The sequence below is a fragment of the Pleurodeles waltl genome, chromosome 7, assembly GCF_031143425.1.
Source record: "Pleurodeles waltl isolate 20211129_DDA chromosome 7, aPleWal1.hap1.20221129, whole genome shotgun sequence".
NCBI lineage: Eukaryota > Metazoa > Chordata > Amphibia > Caudata > Salamandridae > Pleurodeles > Pleurodeles waltl.
In genome coordinates, this window is record NC_090446.1 from 530,714,755 (window position 1) to 530,736,264 (window position 21,510).

General features: G+C 44.2%; 1 protein-coding gene across 2 annotated transcripts in view; it reads left to right on the plus strand.

Moving 5' to 3' along the window:
- LOC138304295 (zinc-binding protein A33-like) overlaps window positions 1-21,291 on the plus strand; it is a 115,397-nt gene extending 94,106 nt beyond the window's left edge. For both annotated transcript variants that reach the window (XM_069244241.1, XM_069244240.1), the window contains exons 5-7: window positions 5,140-5,162; window positions 5,242-5,363; window positions 20,376-21,291. In XM_069244241.1, coding sequence (XP_069100342.1) covers window positions 5,140-5,162; window positions 5,242-5,363; window positions 20,376-20,893 — 663 coding nt within the window. In that variant the 3' untranslated portion in view covers window positions 20,894-21,291. The remainder of the gene's footprint in view (window positions 1-5,139; window positions 5,163-5,241; window positions 5,364-20,375) is intronic.
- Window positions 21,292-21,510: the final 219 nt, after the last annotated feature.

Here is a 21,510-nt window from a genome sequence, read left to right on the forward strand (position 1 = left end):
GAGGGCTGGTTGTTTTGTAGCTTACAGATCACTTATTTTGGATTTTAAGAATGTTTTATTTTTGTCCTTATGGAAGCATACTACTGTGTTTGGGAATGAAATAACAGTGGCCGTCCCTTGGGCACTCATTTCTTGCACTGTGATGCGCTTTATAGGTAGTATATTGTAAAGTTAGTGGGGTTGAGTTTAATGTCTCCATTTAGAAGCGAATTCTTCTAGTTTGTTGCTCTTTATAAATCTATAGTACTGTTTGAGATGGATTATGGAATTTAAGTTTGGTGGGAAGTATTGTGAATATCACATTTTACAGATAAAATTCATATGTAAAACTGGATAACGTTACTGTCTTATTTTATGTATTATCTATGCATGTGGATCTCTTCGGAGTTCAATTCATGAATTAAAATTGAAATTAAACTGTACATGTTTAAGAGATGACTTCCTAAATCAATGAAGTACAGGAATGCAGTGGCTTGTTAAACTACAGAAGAGCTTTGCTGCATGTTGTGACATTTAACTTGTAACAAAAACACATTCTTTTCTCATGCACATGAAATGTTCATATATCTAACATAAGTATGCCCTTTTCTGCAGTATTCCTTGAATGATTTAGTCTGTCCTGTGTTGCTTCGATTTCAGATTGTGGGTGTCTGAATTTCTCACTGCAGTCAGTGGGTTATAGAGGTTTTGAATACATGCTCATGCAATCATTGGCCTCTCTACAAGGCAAGCGGAGAATTGGTCTAGTGTTCAAATTGTGAGTCTGTGTAAAACTGTGTGAGAAGGAGGTACACTACTGTCAAAATTAACAGGGTGAAATTAAAAAAAAAATGCTGTGTGAACAGGCGAGTGGGTGCGTTGTCGGGGATGATTGGTGTAGCTAGGGTGTGCGAAGGAAGTACATGCAACTGTGAAAAGAGGATGCTGAACAGGAAAGATGGTGTGATGCATGTATATTGTTTCAGAAGTATGAGGAGCAAGAGCATAAATGTGTAAAAGACTGCAGGAGAGTGGTAAAGAGAGGAGGAGTGATTGGGACACTCCGAAGACCTTGCCTTTTCCACAGGGCCACAGTAATGTTTAATTCAGTCTGCTTAAGAAGTTTGTTAAACTCGTGTATGTGCGCATGTCTAATATACACACTCTCGTGCACAGTCTTCATGATCGTATTTTGTAGGTGACCCTGCCAGCTTTGTGGCACCTCGTGTGCCCCATCCTTAAAAATCCAGTCTGGAGATGCCACTGAGTACCTTGCAACAGAAGGCGCACTGGCGAAAAACACATGAGCTATAAATCCTTACTGAGTCAAGATAACGGTCTGCTGAGCATTTACTGTCCACCCCCCTCTCCCCCCTCCCAGAACAAGAGTCCAGCAGCGGCTTGCTGAAACACGAACTACTAGAAGTAGTGATATCAGTCTCCTTTCAGACTGACATCCAGCAGATCTCTTGGTGCTGAGCTACAAAGCAGCCAACACATCTGCAACTTACTGTGGACTACTGCTAGCTGCAGTGCCTTAATCGAATAGTCAAAGGTGCAATTTGTATTAGTTGTTTGATCGCAGTCCCCATTGGGTCCTATGTTCCCTTTGAAGACATGCTTGGTGTATCAATCTAGACTGGAGGTCATGGCACGCCCATTGCTAGGGATGGGCCTAGGCCTCTGTTCATTCATTAGATTAGTGTGATGCTAGGACCAAAAGAAATTGGGAAACAATCACATGCAGTTGGCACTCTGGGGAAGGGACTATGCCTGAATATCGTTCAGGGGACATTGCCACCCCAACTGTTGGCAGGTACCCCTTTTGCACTGGATTGTGAAGCAACAGCATCACTGTGGCACTATGCAGTACGATCAACGCTAAAGACAACAGCTTCCAGGAATTAGGCCTGCAGAAAATTGCCATGGTAGTGTCCGCATGAAGAAAATCTTGCGCAGGAGAGCATAACTTTGGAAACATTATTTCTTCTCAAGTGCTCACAATTTAAAAGTATATTTGTTTGTTTATATCGCATACAAACTGACTTTTTTTATATCTGACACTTCTAGACCACAATGTACGTAGCATAGGTGCATCGTTTGTACATAAAATCGGTGTAAAATGCAATTTCTTTTGTAGTAGTGAGAAGTGCATAGAAAAATATACATCCAATTATATAGGATTGTATATACACATCATAGGTCGATGAGTTGACTAGTATCGGGGATTAACATGGACGGTCTCCAGTTTGCCCCGAATGAATCTAGCTATCCATTTTTTTTTCTACGCAGTCTGAATGCAACACCTATTTTCACATCTTGGTTTTCCATAGAATACAGGCAACAATGACCTTGTCCGGTCTACCCTAGATTACGCTATCTGAGGGCACTGCTTACTACTATGAAGACCTCGAAATCCAAGAGGCAGTAATGAGGCAACTTAGACATTTGGACCCCAGCACACCATCTCTGTGCTTCACGGCCTGACCTTCCTTAAAAGCACTGCTCACACATGGCCAGCTACCGCAAAGACCAAACCTTCAAAAAATCATGTATATATATGTGTGTGTGTATATAAAGGAACCCCCACTATAGAACCTTTCTCTCCTTACCAGCATCACGATTACTGTCCTATGTAATAAAATGGCATTCATCACTGAAACCTTCTCAGACCTATCCAAAAAAAATCTCTCCAGCAAAGAAAAATATTCAAGACCACTTGGAGTTTGGGAAGATGGCAAAGACCGGACGCTTAATATTTGCAAGATTGAACAGACCTCGGATTCAAACCCACAAAGGGAGCATATAGAGTACTGTCCTGAATAAACAGACCAAAGAATTAGAATCTCCACGTCAAAGCCCTTCCCACACAGCCACGCTAGTCAAACATCACATAATGTAAAGCTTAAGAATGATCTCACTCTTCGTTCCACCACATGCTTAAGTACAGTGACATACTGAGATATGCCCAATGGTGATCTTGACACTTTTCTTCCCTAAACAGGCCACAATAAAAAGGCCTGTCCTTCCAGCCATGCACAAACTAGAGTAGCATGCGACTTGACTTGAAAGTGCTTGGATCCCTTTTCATGGGTATTGTGAATATTGATTTGTGTGTGTGCGCTTATGTGTTACTTTATGGCTATTGCAATTAGAATCAATTTTCCTATAGACAAATAGTTTTTTGTTTTACTAATAACTTTGCCACCATTTGACGAATCCTCATAATTTTAAAAACTCGTACGCTAATTAGTTTAGCTGCGGTCTGGAAACTTTCAGGTGATTTGTCAAGCTGGGGTGAAAAAAAGGAGATCCAAAAAACCTTTTTTCCCATGCAATGTCTAGGGAGACTGCAATTTTTGAGCATGCCTACAGCCCGACCCACTGAAAGGATTTACACAACTTGGCAGGAATCTACATTTTTTAATTTGGTGCATATCGGTTCAGTAGTTTTGGAGTTGTTTAAGGAAAACAAATTAGATATCTAAGGATGTGGATCCTTTGCGGATCCATAGGTATCCATGAACCCAAAGGCCAGTTGGGAAAAAAAAACTCAGTGCGCAGCAGAGTGGAGTTGGGCACATGGGGGGGGGGAGGGGATTGGCCACAGGTGCTGCCCATAGGGCCAGGCCCTGCGGACAACTCCTCCCACGCATAGCCAAAGACCTTGAGCGTCGGTTGTTGTATTGACGTACAGTATTTATATATACTTAACGTAAAAAAGCAGAAATTCACAGGAAACAAAGATTATAGGGATGTTACGGTCACGTTTTACCCCCAAAAAGCCATAGAAATTCAAACGTTAGTTATATTTATCTGAAGCCATTAATGTGCTGGAAAGTACGAGTTCTAGTTTAACATAAGTAGAACCATAACTGCTGAATTTCTAGGCACTTCCACACCTACAGTACATTTCCTTGGCCTAATGCACTGTTGCCATGCACTAACTGGGAATGATATGCAGAAACCATATTTGTGCCAGGGCAGGATCGCTTCCTGAGGACAGCTGTAGAGATTAATGTTTTTCTCGGCCTCTAGAACATCCCTGAGGCACATGCGCTTGAAGTAAGGGCTCGATTCGGAACTGGATTTACACCTATGTGTAACTTACTACTTCCCGGAATGCACAAACATTCCCAAATATATCCATGTAAAGCTACACCAGATGGAGGTTTGCATGAATTTTTGCGGTATTCCAATCTGGATCATATTCCTGTCATACTGGACTCCATAGATTACTCAATACAAGGGGAATTACAGCTTTTTTGAAAAAGCACTTTTCCTTTTCAGGGAGAATATTTTCTATATAGTGAAAATCCTTTACCCTAACCCCCACCAACACAGGCCCATGGTTGGAGGGGAAACCCCTTCTGGGGTGTAAATGGTAAGGAGTTCGACAAACATCTGTATTTTGTAGGTGTTAAACTTACAAGGCTAATCATGCCTTTAAACTCGCTTTCACACACCTTGAGTGGGATTTGAGAACTCTGCGCTCGTGGCGTTGTGCTCTGCTCTTGTACGTGGGGTATGCCTCATGGGAAACTTTTGTGAATTCCTGGCAGACTTGAGTAGGATAACTTTGGCACTAAATGTATGTAGGGCACCTATTCACAAAGATACATTTGGAAGTAGTCTTTATTTAATTACTCAATCTGTCAGCTGCTTTCTATAAGCAGAGACACAAATGTAATGAATCGTATATCACAAAGTACTCCCAGTGTGCTTTCTGGTTTTGTGCCGTCTAACATGTTTAAGGTAAATGCCAGAATCGAGTAAGTGTTTTTTTCTTTTTTTTAAACAAAAATGCTGATATTAATCATGTTCAGCTTTCACTAGTCTGTCAGCTAAAGTGAAACAACTAATGGTATACCTTACTATAAAATGCACTCTACTTTCGAAAAACAAATGTATAAAGTGATCGCCTAAACGCAGGGGAAACAAATGGTAGACGCCCTCCTGTGGAAAATACTTGCACAAGAGTCCGTTTTCCCCTGATGCGGTGGAGTTAAGTTTATTTTGGGAATGCAGTGGATTGGTCCTGGTGTGGTAATAAGCAAGCTTACTTTGGGGTGGGGTTGGGGAGTCCGTCATTTGAGTAAAATGTCTTTCTGACGCGTACACAATACCTTGCTTAGACATGTTTTTTTTCTCCCCAAACAGGGCGTAAAATCCTGTTTAGAAACGTAAGTAAAAGTTGATAATTTCTCTAACTTTTCACCACATCGGTGAGATCTTGCCACTAAACCATTTCTCCCTCCCCAGGTGTGCTGAGGAGCAGAAGCGAGTCCCAGCTCCCCTGGTGTCTGGAAGTCAGGCCCAGCATTTGCCCCAGGGTCCTCTTGAGTATACATTATGGAAGCAAGTGATGCACGCCATCTTCCCAGGTAAGCAAAGGGGCACATTTTGAATTTCCGGGGAGGTATTTTAGGACCTGCAGTGCTGGATAACCGATGCTCATGTAACATATGGCAGGCCATTCTGTCTTCACTCCAACCCCACCCTTGCAAGTCTGTACAATGATAGATGCATCGTCCCTTAGATAAGGTCACCTACGTGAATGAGATCACAAGAGACTCTTCCCTGTCAGAGCAGAGTTGCCACATAAACCTGCTGGAGCTGTGTACTGTTAATCAAGTCATACCTACTGTCGACCAGGGGCAGGTTGATCCAGGTGCTCACTGACAAGACCATGCCATGTGAGACTGCAACAAGCAGTGTGGCATGGGCTCATGCGCTCTTGAAACGTTGATGGGGTGGCACTAGCGAAGCTCAATTAAATATAAATGCTGGATTATTTGAGGTGTGGTGGTGTATTGAGGTCTCTCCAAATCAGGCCAGATTAGCTTGGCAAGTGTCACCGTGCCAGCCACAAGTGATGTCTGCACCCAAAGGTGGCTCAGGAAAGATTTGCCTAATGATGTATGCCCTGGTTAAACTTATTTGGCACCTCGAATGCTTTAGTGTACACCTCAAGTGACCCTGGCAGTGTCTTGCCTACAGTGGGACTTGACTGTGTAAATTTCCACATCTACCTCTGATGCAACTCGTTCCGGGGAAAGCTGGGCAAGAGGGAAATCTTTCTAGTGTCCCTGGGGAGGGTCTGGCACTTTGAACCTCTGACACTGAGCGTTTGCCCTCCACTTTGGCCTAGTGGCTTGGACCTTGGGCTGGGTTGATGGATGCCATTCTGGTAGCTTGCTAACATTTCACGAAAAGTGTGTGTGTATATGTATGTATATGTATATATATATATATACACACACACACACACACACACGCTGACCCTTTACAGTCAGTTGTCTGTTTCACTGTTTGTCCCCACAGCAAAGTCTTGTCAGGTCAAAGACTGAACAATTAAAGGTGGGTTTTGGCCCAGCTGCCCTTTGTCTAAAAGATCGTTCCTCCTGATTCAAATCACTGGTTTACTTTTAAAGAGCTTTTTAATGTTTTACCTTGCTCCCTTCATTCTGAAACAGGTGGGCTGCAATCTGACGTTTCACTTTGATGTGCACACCCTTTGTTTTGAGAAAAGGCAGACACAGGGTGCATCTATGTAGCTCAGTGTTTCTCATTGCAATCACTTCCGTGCCTCCTGTGAGCTTCAAGCTTTGCTGGTTTAACCTTCATGCACACTTCAATTATGTTCACTTTTTCTACCAAAAGTGGTGTCAACCTCTCATGTGCTTCCCATATTCTTTGTTCCTTCATTCATATGAGGAAACATTACTCCACTTGGAACCACAATGTTCCCTGATTTTCTGTATTGATGGGACTAAGGAATACTGCTCTGATCAGCTACTCATTGGTTTCACTAGTATGAAGAGACTGGCCAGAAGTGAACATATGCTAATAAAATGGTGTCTGCCTTGGCAATCAGGAGCTGCCTTATGGCTGATTCCATTGCTCTAGCTCAGGGTGTTCCTACCTTGGTTCGCTGCCAATATACTGTATGGGATTCCGTCCATACTTTCTCCAGGGATTACTGTATTTACTATCCCTTCTACAGAGGGCCATTTTGCCAGTTCACTCCTGTGGGAGTCATGGTGTCGGTCCACTCCTCAGACCCACCTTTGCAAGGGATTGAATTGGATTCAAAAGGTGCAAAGTCTGTAGGTAGATGTATGGATCAAAAGTATGTTACTTCTGTGGAGTGGACTTTTAGATCTCTTTTGAACTGAGACTTGGTTGAGTGACCACATCCCCCCAGACCACCCCCTCCTTATTGCAATAGCTCTCCCAAATGATCCTTGGGGAGGCAGGGGCATGTGGGTGGTATTGCTATTTTTGTTAAGGCCAGGTTTGACTGGGTGATAGAAAACCTCGCAGTTTCTGAAAGAAGGTCTGATCGTTTACAGAAGTTGTCTAGTTTGCACCAGAGTTTACCATTCTTCATTGGTGTTGTCTTCAAGTATGTTTAGTGAATTACAGGCGGTTCTGGTGAACTGTACCGATTTCCACTGTGTGTGTGTGTGTGTGGGGGGGATAGTTTAGATGAGTCTTTCCATTCATTGAGGATAACTAAGGCCAGTTGTGACTAGAATGTATCATAGGAGACAGTCCTCTGTTTAATATCTATTTAAAGTCAGTGGGGGAGGATGCCCAGTGTATCAGTATCAAGTTAATTAAAACCATTACAAAAAAGCAGTAGATAACATTTGCATTAAAATTTGGTAACATTTAGAAAGGAAGAAATGGAGGAAGAAAACTAAAAACCTGTTAAGAAGTTAGTGTTTCTCTTTTCAGCAAGAGGTGCTTAGGTTTTCTCTGGCCCCACATGCACCGTTGCACCCACCTGAGAATTGTCACATTTTTCGCATTTAGCCAAGTCCCAAGCAGCCGTATGTGGAAAAAGATTAGATGCCTCCAGAGCCAAAGCTACTGGAATTACCTGTCTCCTAATGGCTGCTAATATGAGACAGCAGGACAGAGGGTGTAGCCAACTTTTATGATGGTAGGAGCTGGGCCTGCAGGCTCTTTTGTACCTATGTACAGGTCAGGAAGGATTAAAGTCCTTGATCGGCAGGACTAATGTTCACATATACAAAATCTGGTGCTGAGTTCCTGCGTGTTTCTAGGAAGAATGGTTGAGGGGCTCCAATCAAATAAGCATAGTTTAATGCTGGCACTGTTGATAGTGATTTGGCTGACCGTAGATGGTGCTCCCTTGAGTTGCTTTGCTCCTCTGTTTTTTATTTTCCTCCCAAGCACTGAATGTCGGTGTCTGCCAGCTGAATGGAGTCACCCGTTTCAAAGGTCTCCAGTGCTTTTTCTTAGCTGTGTGAACCATGGGTTACCAGGAGTTTAAAAAATAGTTCTCAAGTGCAGTTTTAATGTGAATGAATTGGACTTCCTGAGCCTGTGATATTTCTGGATGGCAGCTTGACAATCTGTCTGCTGCTAAACTAGGCCCATTTCCAATCTGAGCCTGGAGCGACAGGTGTACTTCGGTTGGAAGATTTCTAAATATGCTCTACAGTGAGCTTGTTCAATGGTGGGTTCTGAAGACCCAGGAAATGCCAGGTAACCATTTTCCAGAGCAGGAAGTACGGTCGCATTTATTACCCTTAGTATTGGGGCTGCTGAAGCACTTCTTAGTTGGTTACTCAGTTGGGTGATTCCATATGAGATGTCAGCAGCTTTTTGTCTGATCGTGCTTTTCTGTATCCCTGCCTCACTATTTTCTGAGAACCACACCCCCAGGTAATTATATTTCCTGGCTGTGCTAATGGTCTGGCTTCCCAGCTGCCGCATGATCTTTTTATTCTTGTATTTACAAATATGAGGACTCTTGTTATTTCCTGGTTAACTTGAAGTTTATTAGCCATGTTGAAAGTGAGGTTGTTTAGAGATTGTTGTAGTGCAGTTTTTGTGCAGTCAATTATCACAATGTCATCAGCATATTGGATGGTTTGGAGTTTTGCAGGGCCAATCGTTGGTAGAACCGGGCTGCTGTCCTTCAGATGTTTGCCTGCAGAGTACAAATTAAACGGTAGTGGGGCCAAAACGCAGCCCTACTTTAGGCCTCTGTTGGTTTGCTTTCCATGATAAGGTTCCTGGACCTGTTAAAACATGGACCCAAGTCTGGGTGTACAGTGAGATGATGGCGCTTAGGAGTTGTGTGGGAATGTACCATGCAGACCGCTTCCTCTATAGTGTTTCATGGTCTAGCCTGACAAAGGCCGCACTGTAATCAATGAAGCAGCAGAATAGCAGCCAGTGATTGGTGTTTGCAGCTTGATGCTGCAGGTATGAAAGCGCCATGATATTGTCCACTGTTGAGGCCCAGGGTCTGAAGAATGATTGGAAGAACAGCTGGATTTGACACTCCTGAACCCAGGCTTCAGGTCGGCCCAAACAAAGCCAACAAGCATACATTTGTGCCCCACATCCAGGAGAGCTATTATACGATAATTTGAAGCTGAGTGGTCCCCTTTTTTTTTGTAGATTCAACAGAGTATAGACTCTCTAGGAGTCCAAGACGGTGGTCAGCGGATATGTGCTTTTAAAGAGCTGAGCAGCCTCTGCCAAGTCCGAAGGAGCACATTTGAACAGAGAAGCAGGTAGGCCATTTGGCCCTGGGGCACCGTCCTTCCAAGTATTCTTTATAGCATTTTCTATCATGCTGAGGGAGAAATGATTCAGCTCCGTTCCTTTTGCCTCGTCAGGTGCAACTGGCTTCTTTGCTCACTACGTGTTCAGCTTTTGAAGGGGGTGGGGGGGGGGAATTGATGGTGATTCTTGTTGAGCCTGTTGCTGGACTAGCCTGGCTCGGGTTCAGGGGTAGTGTACAATGACATGAGACCCATGCAGTCTCTGCTACACCATTCTCCCTTCACCTGTGGCTGTTCCTTAGCTTGTTTACAAGTTCCCAGAAACCGGTATGACTAGGGTTCTTTTAGGAGCTGGAATATGATTTCCTGTTCTTTAGTCTTTTGCTACCTTGAGTTCCCATATTTGCTTCTTGAAGGCTTTTCTGATTTTTGTTACTTGAGCAGCTGTTTGTGCATACGTAGGACTCTACGAAGTGTCTGCCTTGAATATTTTTGTCCAGTTGTAATGTACTTCCCCGGGCAAGGTGAGTAAGCACCTGTTGGCTTACCATGCAGCAGAATGATTAGGTCATCCACTGACTTCGCCCACCATTCGAGGTTCTGGTTAGGCTCCTGAGGCTGGGTTTTTAACCATAAGGCTATTTTAGATTAATGCTCTGGTTTCCAGTTCATTCTTCTCACCAACTGTACATGCTCTGTGCCCGTTGAGGCCCCTACCACGGTGTACTGCTCTGCTGCCTGAGCTTGTACGTCCATGCATTACAGAGGATTATGATCGCTCTCTACCCTCAGTGACTTCAAAGTGGCTAAGTCTCTGCGTGAGCTTTTCTGAGAGGGACACGTAATCAATATTTGAGCCTCCCTTAAAGGCTGGAGGGAAAGGGGAAACCTTTCCGATTGTTCATATACTCCTGGCAGGTTAAAGATAATCTGAAAGTTGTAAAAGTGTTGTAGTAGTTGGCGGCCTCTGCCCTGGGGCAGTCATCTAAATGTGCATCTAGCTCGCTTACGTTAAAATCTCCCAGCATTACTAAAGATGACTGTTTCCAGGTTCTGCAGGAGTTTGAGGCTTGTGACTACCTTTGATTTTCCTAGGAGTGTTTATGTAGTAGTTAATTAGTATCAAGTCTACTTTTTCCTTGATCGTTGTTCACGCTGCTAATGGTGATTACTTGGGCCATTTTGCTGTTTATGGTCAGCTCAGAGGATGCAAAACAGACTGCGTGCTTGATAAAGGTGGATAAACCAGCAGAGGGACGTTAAAAAATACTTGGGCGAGTGGTTGGCTGGAAGATCTTGTAATAGCCTGGCAGATCTTGTAATAGCCTGGCAGCGAGATTGAGTGCATTCCCAAGTTTCTTGCATACAGATGTAGTTGGAGTTTAAATAGGACATTGCCTCACTGGATCTGCTGATGCACTTGAGGCCTGCAATGTTCCATGACAACTGACAGGCATTTAGATGAGCACAAAGGGTTGTGCTCTATGCTCCACATAGTGCTACGACCTGTACCTTGGTTCTACCCGGTCCCTCAGCTTGCTTTTGGGAATGATTGTGTGACCGTGTGGACCTCTTCTGTTTTGCGCGCAGACTATGGTTAGTCTGCGGGGCCTTTGTTACAGGTATCCAGTGGTTACTCCCCCCACTTTAGCCTCTTCAGACCGATTTCAACCTATCTCTATGGACGGTGTTCAAAAGGATAAACGTGTATTTGTCAAGTGGGGATGTAAAGTTCAGTGCCCCAGTCTGCAAAGGTCTCTTGCGTCCCAATCTGCAGCCCTCTGTGCTGTGCTTTTCCAGGAGGTTTTTGTAACCTCTCTGCTAGCATTTAGGAAGGGTGGCTCAAACCTGACCCAGACCATTTCTTCTGAGGTGATGTGCCTGAGAGCTGTCACCTGAGAGAATAACCGCAGTAAATTCCTTCTGTTTCAAATGTCTAAGTCCTTTTGAGGTGTAGTGAGGGATGAAAATGAGTTCCAGGGGGCCTGTTCTTCTGGTTCTGGTGTCATGTCCACCTGGCAGCAGGCCCAGTCTGGCCCCCTGCCTAATACTTGTCACTCTAGCCCAATGAGAGGTATCTGTGCCAGAAGGGGCGTGATGAGTTGTTGTCCTCAGATCTTGGATTCTGTGATCAAGAGGCTTTCTGAGCCCCTGGGCTCACTGGTATATCTGCTGGACCTATTTTGCCATTTTCTTGTGGTGGACTAGGCCCACTAGCTTCTGCTGTCATGATCCCTAGCAGAAGCCAGCTTTGTCACTGCTATGTGTTCTTGTAGTTGAGGCGGTTGTGATGACCGGGGTGTGCCAAATGTTTGTGATTTGTGGCTTTCCCTTCCCCCCATAAGGGGTCTGGCATCAATTCTGCCGCTTGTTCATATTGCGGGCCTTTGTGTTGTACATGCCTGAAAAATTGGGAACAGCTTTGCTGTGCCACTGACTTCCAGAACTTCGGGGGCGCTATTTGTTTTGTGCCTTTTTGTCTGATCTCATTTGGCTTTTGTTTCCAGGCTTGCCTTTTTAGTTTCTTCACTCTCCTTGTGAGGTCAGTAGTTAAAACTATGGGTTTTGATGGAAAGTTGCTTGATAGTGTTGTCACCCTGATTGGTGGTGACAGCTTTGTGTGGTTCCTGTTTTTCATACTTGCAGGGCTTTGTATCACTACTTAGGGAGGGTATCTGAGGATAGGCTATTTACCCCAGGAGATGTTTGGGAAGGGCTTCCTGGGGTTGCTTTCTGCTGTATTTGGACCTTTACCTTGGGCTGGTTGGCACATTTGGGGTGGGAGGTGTTGCCACTGTAGTTTTGTCTCTTCTTGATGTTGCCTTGACTACTCAGACTAGATCACTCCGTATTAGGTAGGGAGCTTAGCTCGATGATTGAGAAGAAGGAACATTGAGCTCCCTTCTTTGTTGTGGTAAAGTGGCTCTCCATGTGCGTTACCTTTGCTTTAATTTAAAGAAGGTGTGTAGCCAGGGACTGAATCAAGTCAAGTTGCAGCTCCATCTTGTTTGACTGCCTGAGAAGCACCCTTGCCATAGTGTCCTGCAAGGCTCTGATTGCTGCCAGCTCTTGTGAGTCTGTGGTGTGCCCAGGAGTTGATCTGCCCCATCCTCTCCCGAGTGCATCTTTGCTGATGTAGTGCAGCTAAGTAATCTGTCAATCTGCTCCTCGATGTTGGAGGAACTGTTCGGACAGTGCCCTGAGCTCATGGTCTGTGAGACTTGTCCTGCCCTGGTTGGTGGGCAAGGATTTTATTTTTTCCTCCAGTATGTGAAGTCCCTAAGAAGTTAGATGCTGCCACTGACTGCCCTTGTACCAGATACCACTCACGTTTGCGGACTAATTGAGCAATGGTAGTCATCTTGTGCATTTGATATCCAGCCCCCAAATTGGGGGGGGCGGGGGGGAAGCAGGCCACAGGTGGGTTTAATCGCCGAGTGGCTTTGTTTTCTGTTGTAGTGAAATCTATGTTCAGTGTTGGCAACGTTGCAGTACCTGCTTGAGAATAGGAGAGGCAGAAGGTGTGGGGCTCGTGATGACCAACTGTTAACGTGGGGCATGAGTGATCTTTGCACACTGAGCCCCCCTGTAAGTGTCTCTGCTGAGGCAGTGCCGTGTGCAGGACCTAGCCCCAAGTTGTTGGGTTGGGAAACTGATGCTTACATTGCGTGTGTTTCTGCAAGAGCTTTCCCCCACTCTGGACCCTCTGCTGATGGCTTGCAGATTAACTGGATTATGGAGTCCTTTCCTTCAGGTTGGGCCTGTATTAGTGTGTGGTGTAAGGGGGGGGGGGGTGGGAGGTGGGGGGGGTCTCTGCTACTTCCGTCAAGAGCCCTAGCAGCCAGTGGGGGTGAGGTGCTCATCCCCCATGCGTTTAGATTGCTCCCATCCCTTGCCAGAGCATACTATATATCCTTTCTGGCATCACCAGTTGGGACCGCTGTGCCTGTTGCACCAGTTCTTGTTCTCATCTGGTCTGTAGTTTGTGCTCTGGGAGTCTGGTTCCAGGCACTGTCACCAGCCTATTCAAAGGGCCAACACACCTCTAGGCCAGCTGGTCTACAGCTTGTGCTGCTAGAATGGTGGAGGCGCATGAGCACACTGCCTGGCGTGGCCTGGAGCATGGGTGGTAGTGGTGGTGTTGCAATTCTGGACATCCGAAAGTCTGGCAGGCTAAAGGTGTGGAAGTCCTTAGAAGTGTTGACATGTTGAGGACCGGCTGAGGGCTGGTTTGTGGACTCAAGCACCTCTTGAATAAGCATGTCTTCTTGCTGGGGCTGTGCTGCCTCTCCTCCCCCTGATGTCCCCCAGTGTTCAGGAGGGGCACGAGCATGCAACTTGTGCTGAGGTCTGCCGAGATCTGATGGGGGTGTCCTGCGTCACCTCCATCAGTGGCTCCTGGTGGCCAGGAGGGGCATGAGCACACATTTTGTGCTGAGTTCTGATGGCTGTGCTGAGGTCGAAGGGTGGTCAGTGGATGTTGGCCTGGAAGCTTGCTGTGTGTGAAGACAAAGTAGCAGTCTTCCAGCTCATGGTCACACCAGTATTCCTGTAGTGCTTAGAGTGTGGTATGGTTTCACAAATAAGACTTGTTAGATCCCATTGCTTCAGCTGAGTGAGCGAGGAGAAAGTTACTTCATTTACAGAGACCGTCTGTTGTTGGAGTGGAATGTTAATGTTTTGTTTTTATTTTTTGAGAAGCAATCAACTCTTCCAAAGATCTGTAATGCTGTCCTGATTCAAGTGAAATACAGACTAAAGTAGGGGTCCATTTTGTATGAAGTATTTGAGATATTGTATTACTAATGTCCTGCCAGAACTTTTTGGTGGAGGTGCACTCCCTTAGCATGTGTTTTTAAGTCCTCTCTTTCTTTCTTGCAGCTCCAGCATGTATCGGAGGCCTAGTTTACAAACTTTAGCTGGAGTCCAGTGGGCCATATTGGCAATCCAATGTCTGTTTTGTGCTTGTGATGGGGCTATTTTGCTGGAAGTGAGGTTACTCCAGGCAGAGGGCCAGTCTGAGACATTTTGGAGTGCTGTTGAAGTCTCATAGTTTCCCACTTGTCTTGTGTTAATTTAGTGAGTTGTTTTGGGGGGGGGGGGATAGGAGGGAGTACAGTTCAGAAGCTAGGCAACTCTTTGCACATTTTTCTAATGTTGAGTAGGTGGTGGGGGGTTGGATTTTTTTTTTGGGCTATAAGTGATTTTATTTTAAGGAAACTGTACAAGCCTAGGTCATTTAGGTCAAGTTTGTCTTTAATTTGAGAGATCATTATGGGCTCTGAGGGGCTGCCGATATCTCTCACCAGGAGAATTTATTTTTCTGCCCATTTCTCTATATACATCATTCTCCCTTCTAGTTTTAAGCTTTCATTGTGCCATAACAAGGCTAGACATAAGTGTTTCATTTTGTTGGATAGTCTTTTGTCAATTTTTCAGAATACCTGTTCTGTGCTGGATAGAATGTTTATAGAGTGGTGTTTAAATTTTTATGACTGTTAAAAATGAAGTGAGGGAATAGGAGTTTTTAGTGAGGGCAGTTTCGATAGCGAGCAATGGCAGCAAAGAGTTGGTACTGGTTAGGAGCCAGTGTCTCCTGCTTCGCTAGGAAGGCATGTTGGTATCTCCGGTAGTCAATTAAGCTTAGGCCTCCCAGGTTTTTAGGATGCCTCAGTTGCTTTAGGGCGATTCTGGGTTTTGTTGGACTTCCAGTGGTATTCGGTAAGTACACGTCTATTTTAGTAAAAAAAAAACAAAAAAAAGTCTGAAATGTATATGGGGACATGCTTTAAAAAAAAATAAAAAATGGGAGGGGCTAAATCTTGATAGGGATAGGTTCTATTCTACCCCATCAAGTATATAAACCTTGTTGACCATTTGTCTAAGCTATCTTTGTTATCTAGTGTATTTTTTCTCGTTGAGATCAATGGTGTTTTTAAGGTTATGGGTAAACCACATACCCAGCTATTTTCTTATCTTGGGCACATTTGAGTCCATAGGGGCTGATGTGGTCTTATTCCCTTTAATATTAAAATGTGGCAATTATATTATAATTAGAGGTTTTAATATTCTTTGACTGTGGCAGCGTTTCTTCCCTTATAGGTGTTGTCAACACCGTGGATTTGCAACAGTTAGTCCTTGACCATACTTATGTGGCTGGACATATACTAGATCCTATGTTCACTAATTTGCCTTCCCTTGTGGTAGCCCTGCCCCCTTCAACCCCCCCCCCCAAAACCCTTATTTCTTGGATATAGTTTCATCTGGATATTCCGAATATCCTCTGTTTCTGAGGCTGGAAGGCTCTTACACTCCCTAGACTATGGGGGAAACTTAACCACTCTGCTTTTTGCACCCACCTAATATTCCTGATTTTAAATGGCCCATTAGAGGACAACGTTTGTGTAGTCGACAAAAGGATTTGCTCTGCTGTTGGCTCTTTACTACCAATAACCTCTGTCACCAGGCAGATGGTCCTCTTCCCAGCCCCTTAGTTCAGTGGCTTCTTTTTTTTTTATTTGAAGACTAACTGCAAACACCTGGAGTGATGTTGGTAAAAGTATTTTAATTGAGATGAAAAAGTTAAGATTAAAGCTGCTGCTAGGGATTATCAAAAGGCCTGGTGAAAAGATCAAGAAGTCTTAATTGTTTAAGAGATCTTTTTAAGATGAACTCACTAATGGATCCTATCGTTACCACTCCATCTTCACTCTCACAGGCTAAATACAACAAACTGACCTTTTCTTTCAAATAAATTAAAATAAAAAAAGTAGCCAATATTCACACCTTTCACTAGTTTTACAGAGAATGCTCTGATCACTGGGAGGAGTCTCAATTCTAAACCATATTTTTCATCTCCGCAATCTTGCTGATGAAACAGATTTTGGCCATTTTGGATACTATTGAATCTTGCTCTCCTCAACCTTTTACTTCCCTTTGTCTACTGATGAAACTATTTTACATCTCCAACTATGAGAGGATGTCCCTTCCTCTACTAAAGAAACCAGATCGGGATGGATCGTTGCCTGCCAAGTTCCATCCCATCTTGCACCTATTTGTACGAAGATACTTGGAAAAACATCTGTCAACTGCCTAAATATCTAGAACTCCACCACCTTCATCCACTGCAAATGGCCTTTTAACCACCTCATGGTACTGAATCTGCACTTTTAAGGGTAACAGAGAATTTGAGATCTGTGTTGGACAATGGGTGAACAGCAAGCCTGATTCTTTTGGAACTGAGCCCAGCTTTCAATACTGTTGCATTCTCTACTCCTGAGGAGACTGGCAGACAGCAGTATTCACTGTTTAGTGGTTTAAATCATTTTTGCAGAATCCATCTTTTCAAATGGTTCTCTGAGGACTGTTGCTCAGGCTTTTGTCATCTCTTGCATTGATTTTTGGCAGTGTTTTAGATCTAAGAGCTACCAAGTCTGCTGTAAAAATACTCAGCTGTCAAAATACAACAGCTTGTTTGCTTTGCCTTGGTTTCTTTGCACACATCTCCGAAACCTTCACTGGTTTACAATAGAGAAGTGAATCCAGTTCAAAGCTTTCTGCTGTATGCATAAAGCTATGACTGTCTGGCCCTAAATTCCTAAATGTAAGTTTGAGTCAGCCTGACAAAACGGGCCATACAATGTGCAGTACAAAATCAAGCAAACATTAAGGATTTGACAACAAATAAAAATTTAAAAAAATAAGAAATTTGTTTGAAGTCTCACTGCCAGAAGAGAGCCAGTAATAAAGTGCTCGGATATGACTGTGCAGACAGCAAGAAAAGTGCTCATATTTATGATCTAAGTGCGTTAACCGCAACCTGGTGAAGTGTCATCTAGCAAGTCAAAGGACAAACCACTGTTGAAACACTATAAAAATCATCCAACAACTGACATCCAGGGACTCTATCCTGCTAAAATGCAAGTGCTTCTAGTTGCTGATGTCAGGGCAGATTTTAGTTGCAGATAGGGCTCCCAATATAAAGAAATACCCACTTCCTGGTGCAAACAGACAACTACATAATTAACTTTAGACACTGCAATGAACTAAACCGGTAAGACGGGTGGCCTTTTGTCAAGAACCCTGGAATCAACAGTTGAGTGTCTAGTGATCTGCATGCTCTCCAGACCGTGTGTGTGTATATCTGTACCCGGACCGCAGGGGCCTTGATTCTAGTCTCCACGAGACATCTCCCCACCCCGCTTCCCTCCTCATCTGATGAAATCACTTTAACAATTAAATTGGGAACATTAGACACAGGCTCACTGGAGAACTTCTCTCCGTGTCCTTTACGTAGCTGTTGTGTAGTAGATGCACTATACATGTACCCAATGAGGTAGGACTTCCTAATTAGCTGGTAGAAAGTACTCCAATTGAGTAGACATTTTGCACAAAATGGTGGCCTCTTACATAAGTACACAGGACAGGATTAATTCTGGCACTCTGCTAATTTCACAGAAAGTAAATCTCAGTTTTCGGCAACCCCCTCCACCACCTCTGATTTAAAGGGACAATTCGAAAAATAGTGTAGTGTTGCTTGTGGTCTCCCAGGGACTCCATGCATATTGGCTCCTAAAGAGATTTCCTGATCTTGCTTTGGCTCCAGTGGCATGGCTCAGGCAGGTGAATTCCCACTGCTGCACATGAGTGGCTGTTACAAAAGATATCCTTAACCAAGATGGAAAAATATGAAGGGTGCTTCAGCCACCATGAGTGCTCCTTTGGGGTCTCGTGCCTCAAATTTTAGGTAGTGGTTCTTGATTCCTTAACTTTGTCACAGCTCTGTCACTGTTTGCTTTTTAGCAGCAGGGGACTGTAACAGTCTGCACATGCTCTCCTGTCCAGCTTAGTAGACTCCTGTCCTAGGGCCTTATGTGGCAATGGCCTGCACTAGTCAAGGGAAAACAGTCTGCCTGTACTCCTGCTGCACCTAAAGCATTCTACAGGGTACCTGTGTCCAGCCCGAGGTTATGGTACCCACTGAGAGCATCTGGGACCAGCCCACAGAATTCCAAGAGGACCCCTCCTTGAGGGTCTCAAGCAAGTATCCTACTCACCTGTAGAGCAAGCAAATTCAAAAGCCTTGAATTAAAGTTGAGTTCATGCACTGTCGGTCCGTCGGTCAACCTACTGCCCCTCTTCAGTCAGTTGTACCGCATCTCAAAGGTTCTTCCCTGTGCAAGGGTTTAAATAGAAGTGGAGAGTTCAAGAAGGTTGGAGTCCTACTTTGACACAGCTCTCTACCCTGTCATAAGCCGGACCCTGGCTATCCAAACCCAATGCACAGCATTCTATGAAGACTCCACATTGAAGCATGGGGAAAAACTGGAAGAAATTAATCTGAAGCAAGCTCCACACACCTTGATTGTTTTTCCTCCAATCTTCAAAGAACACCTTGACGATCCTCCAGTGTGGTGAGTGGTGTTAAGTCTATCTGCCCTCCCTTTGTCACATGAAGGAGCATTTTGCAAGTGTTAGGGAGATGCAGTCAGTTAACCTATTGAGATTTTTCCCCGTCCCTATTCTGTGGCAAGAGAAAGCCAATGTCCTATGATGGGTAATTACTTTGCTTGCAAGCCTGAATATAACCTGCCCAAAGCATGGATTCCGTTAAGGCTAGCTCTGGGAAATATACCCAGTTTTATTAGTACATAAACTAATTCATTGGGAGTAATGTGGATATGCCATGGGAGGAAAAACAAGATTGTCAAGCTAGGGCACGGTTAAGAATGTCAAATGAGTGACAGGAGAGCCAACCAATGGTAAGCAACAGGCAGGGCTCCAAGACCTTGTATGTTCTAAGAGTACATATGCTTTCTAGTAGGCAAGACTTAACGTGTGTACAGCTTGGAAGGGTGTGGGAGGGAAAAGCTTGTAAGGATGGTGGCTGGCATGCAACAATCATACCAGAGGGAGGAGAAGCTGGTGTGGGTGGGACTGTTCAGAATTCAGTGCAGGGACATTTGATGAGAGGTATGAGCAGTAAGCAGCATGTGTATCTGCTCCTGTTGTGTCCCCATTTACTTAAGGAATGTGCAGGAGGATACTAAAACTTGAATATGCAGCGATCTGAACATTTTTCGATCGGGCTACACGTGGAACGAACCAGGACACGAAGTGTAAACATTTGAGCAGCTACAATGGGTGACACCAGTGCTTTGGATAACAGCACATCTCTGAAGTGAGCCAGTGAGGAGTGCTACTTGGAATAGCAATGTGGTTAGAGCCATCCTGCCCCCCATCAATGCAGCCATGATTCACTTCCTTTTTACATCTCTGGCCTGTCTTGCTTGTACCGATCTGAAGAGGGGTACTTTTCTTTGGCGCTGTACTGAACAATTATACATTGTGCTATTCTTCTAAATAGTTCATCTACAGAGGCTAGTCAAACATTTAACGGCTCCCTTCAATAACTATTTAGTTGTGCCTATTGTGGATCATTGGAGAGTGCAGGAAGGAGATGTTACTTTTTAAACAGTAACAAAAAAACTGTTCACCTTCCAGGGAACTACAGATTTCTGCTAGTCTTAGTTCAGTTTCTGTATGCAGCCACCTCGCCCTAAGATTGTAAACAAAGGTTAGTACCAGAACCTAGAAGCTTGTGAAACTGATAAAAATGTGCTTACTTTTGCGACAGTACAATTAAAATACAAATCAACATATATAAAGAAAGTGTTAAAAGCAAGCTACTTTTCACAAATAAATGAATTGAATGAAAAAGAATGTAACATTAAGATAACCGTGCAATAGAAACTAGTTTTAACTTGAATTTCAATTTAAAGACTGTACATTGAAAGAATAACTTGTTGAATTGCTTTGCTTAAGTTATTTTTTTTCCTCCGTTAGCACCGTCCCATGTGACTCTGGACCCTCGCACTGCTCACCACAGTCTGGTGGTATCTGAAGACCGAACCAGTGTGCGACACAGAGGCAGAGGCATGTGCCCATCTGGCCACCCCGCAAGGTTCAACAAGGCGCCTGGAGTCCTTGGAGTTGAAGGCTTCAATTCGGGGTTACACTACTGGGTAGTGGATGCAAAGGGGGCATCTATGTGGACTTTAGGTGTGTCCGAAGACTCTAGAAGATGGACTGGCAATACCCAGTTGCCCTCTTGCAGTGGGATTTTTGCATTGCAGCGTAATGGTGACACTTTTGTAGCACTGGAAAGTCAGCCTAAGACTCTACCCATGGCAGCGAAAGCCTGCCAGATTGGGGTATGCCTGGAGTATGAGGAGGGACTTGTGTCCTTCTACAATGCCGAAGACTTGTCCCTTATACACACCCTTAAATTCCAGAGCTCTGCAGTACTCTACCCTTATTTAAACCCATCTACAAATTCCACTCAGCCTCTTAGTCTGCTCTGATGGGGTCTAGGACTGCCTCATTGGTGTAACTCCCCAGGGCGACCTGGGTCGCAGCGTTTTGCGTGTTTCCTGTAATTAACTCGTTTGCTCGTTCCTTGTGATGGCACATGGCAGTTGTGCATGTGAGTTCGAAGATTATTTCTGAATTTCTGCTTTTGCAGTTTCATGTGGGAAGAGCCCGTCATGAGTTTGACTTGTTTGTAAATGTCGTAAGGTGTTTTATTGTGTACTGAAGGCTTCTCCTATAAATAAGAATATTGAGAGTACATTTGTACAAAGTTCATGGGTGTGCAGCTAAACGAAGGCAGTGAGTGAGCCGTTATTGTAAATGTTGTATTGTCTAATTTGTGTTATTTATTTTATTCTACTGAGCCTCAAAATAAAGTGTTTTTTTTTTATGCGAGAACCAGGCTACCCTCCCTTATTCCTTTTATTTCCGGAGGTGGTGGTGGGGGGGGGTAGGTAGTCCCTTCAGAGGCGGTAAACCAAATGCTGCCAAACTCAAGTTGCTGAGCACTAAAGTGGGATATGATCTGGGGTTCCAATCATCAGTCATAAATCTTTTGAACTTGTGGTGATTGGTCATTTAGAATGTCTCCTGGACAGGAAGAATGTTT